Here is a 12,242-nt window from a genome sequence, read left to right as displayed (position 1 = left end):
CTTTTGACCAGGGGGGAAATGATAAGGGACGCTAAAAATAGAACAAAGCCGTAAAATACGACTAGGAGAACCCAACATCTGTAGTACTTGTTCGTAGAGGATAGCAACGGTAGAGAGGAAGAATAGAGACAATGAACCGCACCGAAAGACTCATTACTAAGACTAAAAGGCAATGGTAGTGATTTCCACACGACGAGGCAGTGCCAGGTCTCACGTGACTTCGAAGTCCAGCTCCTTGCTGCAGAAAGGGAGTTATTCATCTCACCTTGCGCCTAGGTCAGGTGTCAGAGATCCGACTCGTGACGGGTAGGCAATGAATTTTCTATCCAATTTATGACATGAGAACCCAAATTCGTAGATCATATAATATGTTTAGTCTAGGGTAATGCTCAGAGGCCAGCTTTCTTGTTATATTAAGGTTCATTTTGATGTATCCTGGCATTCGTACAGAATATCGTGCAATCGTTGGAGTAGGACGCTTCTACTACCAGATATTTGTCTTCGACTTTGCAAAAAATGTATATAGAAGGTATCCGAACAGAACTTGAACGAAAGTCTGTCTTGCCGGTCAGTAGCAATACCCTTTATGGCTAAAGAACATTATATTACAAGGGCAGTGGCAATACGTTAGCCACAACGAAGAGAGGACTGGTTGCGGCATGCTTGTAGTGGTGATCGGCTTGGTGTGGTTGCTTCATATCGGCTAAATAGATATGACACCTGAGTGGTTTATGTCGTTTTAGGTCTCAAGCAGATCATTTGGGTCTCTGAGATACTTTGTGACACTCTCGGCTCCGAAACGCGTCATCTGCTATCCTGGCCCTGTTGACAGACGTCGGCTTTCGATGGGCAGGGAAGCGTGATCGAAGATTCCAGGGTGAATCAGTCGATTTCGATCTAGTTATCAGTCTGATCGAGTATCTGATATTAATATCTGCACTCATAAATGCACCCAAACCGCTTACAATGCCCGGTGAGGGGGCGGAAAATCCGTATTTGCAAGTGCCTCCCTGGAGTCCCTGGTGAGTTCGAGTTCGAGTTGATCGCAAACTGTTACATCCAAACAAAGCGATAGTTCGGTGGCACGGTATATTCACCAACATGGATTACATCTTGGGTTGTGTGGATGGGAAAACAAGACTTCAATGACCAATGCCGGACAGACAGGTCAAGAACAGACCATGCAGTAGGGCTGTACCATGCAACACGACCAACCACGAAAAGCAATTCCAGACGTTGATCACAGGATTCTAGAGCTTCCTTATCGAAGCATATGGCTGGAAAGGCGATTGAAGTAACCTGGATTTCCCGTGAATGGAGCTAATGGCGGACCTGGGAGGGTTACAATGTCTATTCAACGGGGCTCCCTGCACCTCTGAGTGACCCTATCTGTACCGCGGATCAGTTTACCCATCGTGTCCCATGGTGGGATGTCTATAGACCCACTCAATGGGTTTCAGGGATAGTGATTCCCTGGAATGGGCTGGACCGAGTGGTCAGACAAGCCAATACGGTGCGGTATGTGTGATTTGTCTATTCCGTATAATGCGATCTATTACAGGAAGGATTGTACTTCGGTGCCAGAGATAGGTGCTGACATGGAGCGCAGATTGGAACCATATTGGAATGTGTTTTAAGTGTTTAATAATCTGATAGACCTGCCTATTCAGTAACCGTCATCACATGGGTTATACAGTCATTCGACCACCAGTTCAATCAAATTTGCCAAGAACAATGTCATGATTATTTGTTGATAGGATATGATACCAAGAAAAAGTCTGCCGAAAGCCGAAAGATTGGGCAATTGCGTGCTCTGGGATGATGTCTCTCCAGCGTGGTATTCCTTGCTTGTCGGCCGAAAAAGAGCCCTATCGAATCCGTCCGTCTTGGCTCACACTACGACAAGCCTCGCTCGAGGTTAGCTTCTGCTTGGCTGCGCTGCGGCTCTGCGGTTAAAACGTCGCTTACAGAATTCGCATGTTGAACAATTATTTACGCAACAGTTTCAAGGTGTCAAGCACGAAATCACCACTTGATCTTGCGACTTGAGATTAAACTATGGCGAAATCTGGGGAGAGCCTGTTTCTGTTACTTGATGAATTGGGATTGACAAATTTGGCCACATAAGCATGCGATGACAAAAGATACGAGCTCCACTGTAACAGAAGAAGAAGAAGAAGAATCCGAGGCGCTAGACAAAGGGTCCTTTGCTTGTGGGTATTATCAGCGGTAGCACGCAGTAGCTCGTCGGGGGGTTTCACTGCAGGGATAGTGTTGGGCCATGTAGAAAAGTCCGTCTTGGACTTAGACCTCTAAGGATTCATCATGCCAAAAGTTCCGATTAGCAAAACGCCACGCGCGCCTACAGTCTGTTCTTGGTAATGGCTTTTAAACGCGAACGAAACAGTTTCTCTTTTGATTTAGGAGTCGAAAAGCAAAAGGTCCAGTTCCCCCAGGTATAATACGGGGTTTTACATAATTGATTTGTTCCCCGCAACGCACGAGACCATGACCGGTAGGAGGGTGAAGTCTAACCAGTAACCTTGCTCAACAAGCTTAACTTGTTGGTGGAAGGAGGCCCCAAAAGGGGCAGCTCATGGTGAATCTGTGAGGTAAGAAAATCCATTCGCAGAGGCCAACGGTGATGCATCTAATGTTAATTTGGTGGGGATACCTTTGACAGGACTCCAGGGTTGGCTGTCCTTTTACGATGGAGCTTAATTAGACGCGGTGGATTGGGCTTTTTGGAGTAACATTTCCGGGGCATTATCAGTAGGATTGGAGCGTGACGAGAACGTATTTGAACAATACTCGGGTTCAATGCAGAGTGATTCGTCAGTGCTGTCTTCAATTGCTGGACTCATTGTTCTAGAGCTTCTGGTAATCTCGATGTCAGCGTTAGAAGTACTTGCCATAGAATCGCTATCCCACTGTATTCCCGAAGCTGTAACAACCGTAACCAGGTTAGGAAGGTTACTGTTACATGAGGCGAAGAAATCAGGAGGCAAACTGTACCATTATCACGAAGCTAACATGTGCGCGAGTCGCGCTATCAATTATATTGTAGCGTCAACTTGTGAGTTTTTGATATGAAATTATTTACGACACGAATATGAGGCATAACGATTGTGGGTTTCCAATCTCTCATCGGGGTATTCCGATGAGCACGGTCTTGAGCCAACCCTAGAGTACATCCAAGCACGCGACAGTTGGTAAGTTTTCCCTTCTAATGTCACTGCCAAGACAAGACGTGACATGCGCAAGCCACTTTCATCACTTGATTGTAAGAGTAAATATTACGACATTCACAACCAGGAACGATCTACACCAAGGGAAAGCCATTCTTCAAGAGTGACCACTCGAATTTGAACAAAGGCGATTACCCTCTTGGCAGCTGAAACGGTAACCAAGATGAAGCCACAGATTGCCGCTCCCGTCTTCCAAATTTCTGTGGCTTGAACCAATGAAAAGCTGGGAATCTGATTCGGAGCCGGAAGACGCCCAGCTCCGAAGCGGTAATGGAGGGCAGTAAATTTGGAAATGGCAACTCTCTCATTTGTGCCTCGGTACCTCAATACGCCACGCTTCTATTCATGGCTTCGCGAAACAATGTTACTGCATCAATGCATTGTCGCATCTCCAGCAGAAGAGGTCCAGACTCTGCATTAAAGCTGAGAATAAAGCACAAGCTGAAGCTGAGGCTGAGAATTGACCACAGCTCGGATATAACCACTGCTCCGGGATTCCCCCTTCCAAGAAATGTCAAGAGATGGCCAAGTAACTAATCTGCCGTCTTGGCCCCGAGCCTCAAAGCCAACGACATGACCATCGGCCGACTGAAGTGCTGCAATGCTCCTCCAAAAGGTCGACCTTCCCTGTTAGGCGATAAGACATCGGCAAAAGGACCGAACATCTGTCTACCTTCTCCGTTAGTGCTCGGGCCTTGACCCCGCATGTGGCATAACCTCTGTTACATGGCCTTGGGGACTTTTGTTCTGGGGTCGTCAATTGGTGCTAGCGAAGATAAGGTCGTTGTCTCCACTCATTAACTCTACTGTTGATAGACTACAGTTTGTCAAAGTCAAAGTGGAAACTCTGGGGTCTGGTCTGTTACAACTGCTATCATGCTGGGATCGTCGCTTCATCCCAGGGAAGGTGGCAACGGCCAAGCCCGTCCTGTCGGATATTGGAGATGTGCATTCACCTCTGAGTCTGGGGCAACACGACCCCCATTCCTGCATCTGATATATAACCATCCCGTATCCTCCCACTTCTCCGTTTCCTTTCCCTCAGGGCATCCTCGACATCTCGTTTCACCCCCCTTCGTTTCAACAGTCTTTCCCACATCAGACTGCCAGCAGGACTCAAGTCAAAATGACTTCCACCGGTCCTATCGACAACGACGCCATCGCCCGCTCAGGGCTCGTAGACCCCGAGACTCACGGCATCCCCCAGGTCGCCGCCAAGGGCTCTATGGACGTGACACGCCGCTCCGTCTCCGACTCTGACGATGAGCTTCCCACACAGGAGGAGCTTCAGACGCTCCGTCGTGTCTCTGGAAAGATCAAGTGGGCCATGTACACCATTGCCTTCGTAGAGGCCTGCGAGCGTTTCTCCTACTACGGATCCGCTGTGCTCTACACCAACTTTGTTGCCCAGAAGCTCCCTCCTGGTTCCACAACCGGTGCTCCTCTTGATCCCGATGGTCAGGCTGGCGCTCTTGGCATGGGTCCCAAAGCCGCCCAGGGTATCTCTCTGTTCAACCAGTTCTTCGCTTATCTGATGCCTCTTGTCGGGTACGTTACATCTCATCGCGTCTCATCTCTCGAATCTCACTAACATCTCAACAGTGCCTGGGTTGCCGATGCTAAGCTCGGTCGTTTCCTCACCCTTCACATCGCCATTGCCATCTCTACCATTGCTCACACTATCCTGGTCGCTGCTTCATCCCCCAACGTCATTGTCCGCAAGGACCCTGCATTCGGTGCCTTCATCGTCGGTCTCATCACTCTCTGCGTCGGAACTGGTTTCTTCAAGGCCAACGTTTCTCCCCTCCTGGCTGATCAGAATGAGGACACCAAGATGCGCGTCGAGGTCCGCAACGGCGAGCGAGTTATTGTCGACCCTGCCGTGACAAACACCCGTGTCTTCCTCTACTTCTACCTTGCCATCAACATCGGTTCCGTCTGCGGTCAGATTGCTATGGTCTACGTTGAGAAGTACCACTCCTTCTGGTTGGCCTTCTTCATCCCTACCATCTTCTTCCTCATCGCTCCCATTGTCCTGGCTGTCAACAAGAAGAAGTACAAGCTCAAGCCTGCGACTGGTTCCGTCCTGTCCAAATTCTTGCGCATGTTCATCTACGTCTCCAAGCGCAGCCCTGCTTTCCGACCTAACTGGGAGCACGCCAAGCCCTCTCAGATTCCTGTCGACCAGCGCCCTGCTTGGATGACCTACGATGACGCCTGGGTTGACGAAGTCCGACGTGGTCTCATGGCCTGCAAGGTCTTCCTCTACCTGCCCGTCTTCCATCTGGCTTACAACCAGATGACCGGTAACCTGACCACCCAGGCTTCCACCATGGTTCTTAACGGTGTCCCCAACGATGTTATCCAGAACCTGAACCCTATCTCCATTGTCATCATGGTTCCCATCATCGATCACGTTCTGTACCCCGGTCTCCGAAAGCTGGGCATCTCTTTCACCCCCATCAAGCGTATGACAGTTGGTTTCTTGATCTCCGCCCTATCCATGGTCGCCTCTGCAGTGGTAAGTACTATCTTTTCAATATCAAATAACTCGATGCTAACTTGTAAAAGATGCAACACTACATCTACCAAAAGAGCCCTTGTGGCAAGTATGCCAACGGTGACGACCCTTCAACTGGCGAGAAGTGCGCTCCCGCCGATATCAACGTCTGGGCTCAGTGCCTTCCCTACATCTTCATCGGTCTCGGTGAGATCTTCACCAACGTCACTTCTTACGAGTACGCCTACTCCAAGGCTCCCGAGAACATGAAGTCACTTGTCATGAGTGTCAACCTCTTCATGTCTGCCTTTGCCTCCGCCATCGGTCAGGCTTTCACACCTCTCTCCGATGACCCTCTCCTCGTCTGGAACTACACCGTTGTTGCTGTCATCGCCTTTGTCGGCGGTGTTGCTTTCTGGTTCCAATTCAAGCACCTCGACGGTGAGGAAGACAAGTGGAACATGCTCAAGGCCTCAGAGTTCCAGGGTGGATACCAACCCAATGCTGTTGAGAACAAGGTTGCCGATGAGCATGAGGAGCCTTCCAATGCTCCTCGGGATGTTGAGAAGATGTGACTCCCAAAGGAGTGCAAGAGTTGTTATCGCTTTAGTTAAGATACCACTAGTATAATGTCCTGGATTACTCTTAAATAATTGAATCCATTTACTACATCACACGTTGTTAATGAAATGATTCGGACTTGATGCTCATTAGTGTAATGTGTGACAAGACTAGGTCTTCTGCGTAATTTGTTGATGAGTATCCGACATCTTGATCATGGTGTTAGTGGGGTGATGTGTTTGATGACAACTTTCACATGGGCACTGTTGCTAAAAAAGGAACAATACACCCAGAACCTTACCCTTGTACTTATGATTTAAAAATCCTTCCTAGTGGACATATCCATAGCAGAAACACTAGCCTTCCAAGTCTTGGATTACCAAAATAAACAACCTAAAAAGTCTGGTCTGAGAATCAAAAGTTTACATCCTAATTCCGTCTCTGGTGTTCAGCAGCCAATTTTTGATACATCAAAGTCTTCCGATTGCCATGCAACTAACTGACTTGAGTTGAGCGTACTGTAGGGTTCCTGTCTTTGTTCTCCGTTGTAGAAATGAAATCAGTGGCTGCTATAAACAACCTGAATCGCTAGCCATTATGATAAGTCGGATTGTCTACCTAATGGCTTTGTGCAATGTTCTACCACAAGGTAAAGAGATACTATGGCCATGGTAAATCTTTTTGTGCTTCCATCAAATACTAAGCTTATGCTGTGGTGTAAAGGCGGCGGTGAAAAACTGTTCTAAATAATATACGGTTATGATTACCATTCACTGGAGAACGAAGCTCGAGAGGAATTAATGAACAAAGCCACGAACAAAGAAAGAGGGGGGAAAACAGAATGGTGTTGTCTTTGTACCCACAAGGTAGTTGGTTTGGAAGGAGGAGGTCAAGAAACAGTAGAATGCCACCTGCCTGCCACTGCCACTGCCACTGCTACTGCCTGCCGCATCAACAACAGACTGCCTCCACCGGAAATACCAAAATACCACCAGCTCTGCACTTTCAAAATCAAATCACCAACACAGCACAACCATCTTCCTCTTCTATCTTTTACGACACAACCGCATGCCCCCAGGCTATCTGCGCCATGGCATCCTCACAGTACTGCAGAACTGGTCCTGTGCTCCTTACTCTCACCCCGCTCAACACTGCCTCTACCAATGTCCAGGAAGACTTCCGCAACAGGCGCTTCTGCAAAAGACCCGATCGACATGCACCTTCGAATGAGATTTACATCACCTTCAACCCTCATCGCGGTGAAGGCATCTATCCGTCCACAATCGGCCGGACAGGGCACATCATGCTACGTAAAGCATTCCCCGCGAACATCCAGTGCGCTTTTGAAATCCATAAAGACACTGGAGAGGTTATGCTTGTGGATAAGTCACCTAACCAGACTTGCTATGTGCGCTACACCACCAAAGTGTCCCGTGAGATCCTGGATTTCAGAGATTTTGGAGCCATGGTCATTTCTCCACAAGCCAAAAGAACCATACTCCACTCCGGCGAGAGAGGAAGCCCTTTTTTGGATGAAATGGGCTGTTGATTGGCAAATGCCAGGGCCAATCGACATGCAGACTTGGGCAGCGCAAGTAGGTTTCCATGCTCGGATCGGATAAAATATGGCACTCCGAAGCATTCCGCCAACAACACGTTTGGATTTCGATGGCGCCAACCGAGAGAACCGGTATCTGCCACGCGACAACATCCATGATGAGAGACGCTAAATAATCACCAGTGGCATCGATGCACTCACTGGCCATCTTGTGGTCATCAAGACGGTCATTGACGCAGAACCGGGTCGCTATCGCTTGGAAGGAGAGTCGAGAAAGGAACTCACCACTGAATTGAACCATGTAAGAATACTTGAATCCGCTTCTTGAACCCAGAACTAACGTTAGCAGCCTTACATGATGGGGTTCTTCCAAGTCGAAATCATGGGAGACTACTTCTATCTTGTCATGGAGTTGCAGGATGGCAATGTCTATGAACTCACACACATAGAGGGGTTCGTGGATGCCCGAGGCTTGTTCCAGCTTGGGGAAAACGTCGGCCGACCTCTAATACATCAGATGTTACAAGCCTTGGACTATCTTTCGTTGAACGAAATAATCCACCGGGATGTTGAGCCAAAAAACATTCTATATCGCCGCATCGACAAACACACCTACCACTACCGTCTCGCTGGCTTTAGTATGGCGACAACGGCCCCCACCCGCTTCTTGGCGATGGAACCTCACTGTTCATGGCACCCGAGGTTGAGGATCTGGATCGCGACGATCCCCATACGACCAAGATTGACATCTGGTCACTCTGTGTCTCGCTCTGTTTTATATTTGGCTTTGGCCTGACCTATGATGACAAAGTTTATGACAAGCAAGGCCGCGTTCAGCCAGATTGGATTTCTGTTCTCGAGGCTATGGCGGCTAATGACCCCAAGGACCGTGTTTCAGCGGGCGATGTGCTGGCGGAGATGTTTCGAGGAATGGGGCGAGTCACTAATGCTGAGTGAAGTAGTTGGCAAGCAACATCGCGCAAATACTGCTAAACGCCAAGGTCCTTCACTTAGTGCGGGATGGCAAACGAATATAGAAGGGGGCACGAGATCTGGAGTTTCTGTTTTTTCTTTCATTAGTTACTATGGTCGACAGTAATCCATTTCTTTTTTTGAGAGCCACTGACTTACTATACAGTCCTTACTGTACTGCGAAGGCATGAACCCAAAAAGCTTAGTAGTTAGGATCACGCCAAGTTCTAACGCATCCTTTTGGCCGTAGGTCAGCCCTATCATAGCACCCAGTCTTTCAGCAGCCAATCAGACCTCTCTCAGTGCGCAACGCCCCGCAACGCTATCCAAGGGTGATACTCCTGCAGAATGTCAGCGATGATATTGATGGGTCAAGATGTTTTTTGTAACAGATTCACCTATAAATACCTCTGCTCCTCGCTCTAAGAACTTGATATGAGAAACATCCCTTTCCCTTGTACAAACACCACTATGACTGTGGTTCCCATTCTTTATTACAGCGCCTTGGCCTTGGTCACTTACCTCATCTTCAAGTACACTCAACAACGTACGAAAGGTTCTTTACCGCCAGGCCCTAAAGGTTTACCTCTTTTCGGAAATGTACTTGATCTCCCCTCACCGGGCACGATAGAGTGGCTTCACTGGCAGAAACACAAAGACAAATATGGTCCAATCTCTTCCGTCTCCGTTCTGGGACAGTTGTTTGTCATACTGCACGACAAACAGACCATCACAGATCTGTTGGAGATGCGTGCCTTGAAAAGTGCTTCAAGGCCAAAGCTGGTGTTTGCGGGTGACGTGTAGGAAATCTCTCAGCCTGGTGATTTTTCTTTGCTAACCTTTGTTACACAGTGTTGGATATGATAGTATCATGGGCATGATGCCGTTTGACAGGACGTTTCGGTTGCATCGAAAGCTCACGGCGACCCAAGTCAGTAGCAAATCTATTGGTAGATTCGAGCCGATACAGGAACTTGAAATTCTCCGACTGTTACAGCGCATCTACAAAGACAATGATGGTGGTAATCTACCCGAGCATTTGAACCAGTAAGCCAACCTTTGTGTCAAGTCAACATTATCTAAAATATCCAAGAGTATCAGGTTCCATCATGCTCCGCATTCTCTACAACTACGAAACAGACCCTAGTAAGAACGACCATATCGTCTCCATGGCCAATACAGTCATGGAAGAGTTCTCGAAGGCGACAAGTCCAGGTGCTTGGACGGTAGACTTGATACCGTGGCTCAAATACCTACCAGAATGGATGCCCGGTGCAAGCTTCAAAAAGACAGCCAAGATCTACCGGAAGCATCTTCTGCAAAATGTCAAAGACCCTTACGATTACGTGAGAGATCAGATGGCTCGAGGTAACGACAATGTCTCGTATGTTGCTGGTTTGGTCAAAGACATCCATCGTAAAATAGACCCAGAAGAGGAGAGTGTCATCCAGTGGACGGCTGCTTCTATGATGAACGCTGGCACAGACACAACTGGCGCCACACTTCTATCGTTCTTTGCGGCCATGGTCATCTACCCAGACGTTCAGAAGCGAGCACAGGAGGAGATTGATCGTGTCGTTGGAGGTTCACGTCTCCCTTCCTTCTCTGACAAGGTAAATCTTCCTTACATCAACGCGATAGCCCAAGAAGCCTTACGATGGCACACACTCGCACCTATGGGGTTCCCACACATGACTACAGAAGACGACACATACAACGGTTACTTTATCCCGAAGAACACTCTCTTATTTCCCGCAGTAGCTTCGATCACGCATGACCCAGAGATATATCACGACCCGATGACCTTCAGACCTGAACGGTATTCCGAACCGTACAATGAGCCTTCGCCGTCTGATGTAGTATTTGGGTTTGGACGTAGAACTTGTCCGGGCAAGTGGATTGCTGAACAGACAATGTTCTTGATTATTGCACAGACTTTGGCTGTTTTCAATATTGAGAAAGATGTGGATGAGGAGGGGAGAGAAATTGATGTAGTATATGAGCAGTTGCCGGGAGTTATTGCCAGGGTGAAGCCATTTCCTCATAGGATTGTACTTAGGACCGAAGGTCATAGAAGATTTGTGGAATGATGGCCTTGCTGTTTTTTCCTGTTTATCATTTTGCCGAGAAAGCAAGCTAATTCTAAAAGCTCGGTATAACATGACGAGTAGGAAAGAGCCAAGTAATCACCAATTATGGCATATGCCCGGGGCAGGTAGGGCGTGGTTAAATTTTATCCATGTGAACTTCTTACCTTTTATTTTATGTTTTTGGTCTGTGAACCGAAGCCCGAGTCTTGAATTTCCCTGAAACTTTCATGAAGGATTGTGTAGATTAGAAAATTGAAAGATTGGAATAATGTTGGTCTCAACAAGTAATTTTCTCAACAAAGGTATGTACGTGACTGACATAGCAACGACTAAACTCTCTAACAAGGACTATTTAACAGAAGAAGCTTCCGCTGGGATTTATGCCAAAAACTATTTCTTTCTCCTTCAATCATCAATCCACAGAACTTTCTTACATCATCGTCACAACTGACAATGGAACAAACTCGCGTGATCTGCGGGAGACTTATTCTCTCGTCTCTGATTAGTGACGCACAAAAATGGCTTGGCCGTATACGTCTAGGTATGAGAATATCTGATATCGTACACTTCCTGGAAATGTGCAATGAGTAAGACATTTTGAATATCATGCTAAACTCTCTCCAGCTCGCTGTCCACGATCAAAAGGTTCGTTTGCCACGGTCACAGGAGTCGGATACGCTGTACGGAACGGGTGCGTTGTCCCCGAAGATGCATCGTTTTGCATTAGCCCTGGGGAATCTAATCCTGAACCGGAACGACATTGGAACAAGCCTTTCTTTCCACCGACGGTCTTTCATGATTCATGGTGGAATATGCTACTGGACTATTTCTCCCTCAAAACGACCATTAAACATGAGAAGAACGACATTTCTCAGTGTCTCTATGATATTGTTTCTGAACCTCCGCAGGGTGAATATTGCTCTGTCATTATCGGACAGCAAGGCTTCACAAGACTTTGGCGGGAAAACTCTCCCCTGCCAATAAGATATGAATATGCAGGAGCAAACCCAGATACGCTATCTATGATACATGTCAAGGACATGAAAACCTTCAAGACCGAAACGGGACCCTTGCCTTTTGAAGCTGACGCAAACAGCTTCACCCGGCTACCCACCGAGTTAATTCATCTTCTCATCTCATTCATAGATTCTCCATCTCTATGCAATTTCAGACTGTCTCCAAGGGCTATCGCGAGCCTGATTCACTCCTATAACCTTCCTCAAGCATTTTGGGCAAGTCGATTCGCTGCCGATCACAAAATGGGATTCTTTCCACTGAACTGGGAAACTTTACTTGTTCATAAAGACTGGTGG

At 47.6% G+C, this 12,242-nt stretch overlaps 4 protein-coding genes across 4 annotated transcripts; all 4 read left to right on the top strand.

Annotated features, from left to right (window-relative positions):
* Positions 1–4,080: 4,080 nt before the first annotated feature.
* Positions 4,081–6,341, top strand: EDB82DRAFT_161417 (POT family-domain-containing protein). The gene is made up of 3 exons (XM_025734179.2): positions 4,081–4,796; positions 4,851–5,769; positions 5,820–6,341. Exons 1-3 carry the CDS (start codon positions 4,375–4,377, stop codon positions 6,321–6,323), a joined length of 1,845 nt encoding a protein of 614 aa, XP_025585011.1. The 5' UTR covers positions 4,081–4,374; the 3' UTR covers positions 6,324–6,341.
* Positions 6,342–7,213: 872 nt separating this feature from the next.
* Positions 7,214–7,858, top strand: EDB82DRAFT_523871 (uncharacterized protein; the record flags this gene model as incomplete). Its single annotated transcript, XM_065609121.1, has 1 exon — positions 7,214–7,858. One exon carries the CDS (start codon positions 7,214–7,216, stop codon positions 7,856–7,858), a length of 645 nt encoding a protein of 214 aa, XP_065464691.1.
* Positions 7,859–7,934: 76 nt separating this feature from the next.
* On the top strand, positions 7,935–8,824 carry EDB82DRAFT_535854 (kinase-like domain-containing protein; the record flags this gene model as incomplete). Its single annotated transcript, XM_065609280.1, has 4 exons — positions 7,935–7,999; positions 8,051–8,168; positions 8,217–8,360; positions 8,507–8,824. The coding sequence occupies 4 exons, from the start codon at positions 7,935–7,937 to the stop codon at positions 8,822–8,824; spliced, it is 645 nt and encodes a 214-aa protein (XP_065464690.1).
* A 486-nt stretch (positions 8,825–9,310) lies between these two features.
* Positions 9,311–10,929, top strand: EDB82DRAFT_427435 (cytochrome P450 CYP620D1; the record flags this gene model as incomplete). Its single annotated transcript, XM_025734177.1, has 3 exons — positions 9,311–9,639; positions 9,692–9,886; positions 9,933–10,929. 3 exons carry the CDS (start codon positions 9,311–9,313, stop codon positions 10,927–10,929), a joined length of 1,521 nt encoding a protein of 506 aa, XP_025585009.1.
* Positions 10,930–12,242: the final 1,313 nt, after the last annotated feature.

The sequence above is a fragment of the Fusarium venenatum genome (assembly GCF_020744135.1).
Source record: "Fusarium venenatum strain MPI-CAGE-CH-0201 chromosome Unknown EDB82scaffold_2, whole genome shotgun sequence".
In the NCBI taxonomy this organism is placed as follows: domain Eukaryota; kingdom Fungi; phylum Ascomycota; class Sordariomycetes; order Hypocreales; family Nectriaceae; genus Fusarium; species Fusarium venenatum.
Note: the sequence above shows the minus strand (reverse complement) of the source record. Positions and strands in the feature narration are given on the sequence as shown.

Bases quoted from the DNA above. Each gene is read 5' to 3' on its own strand.
- EDB82DRAFT_161417 (XM_025734179.2), top strand. From the start codon at position 4,375: ATGACTTCCACCGGTCCTATCGACAACGACGCCATCGCCCGCTCAGGG. The intron at 4,797-4,850 runs GTACGTTACATC...ACATCTCAACAG, and splicing joins TATCTGATGCCTCTTGTCGG to TGCCTGGGTTGCCGATGCTA. The intron at 5,770-5,819 runs GTAAGTACTATC...AACTTGTAAAAG, and splicing joins CCATGGTCGCCTCTGCAGTG to ATGCAACACTACATCTACCA.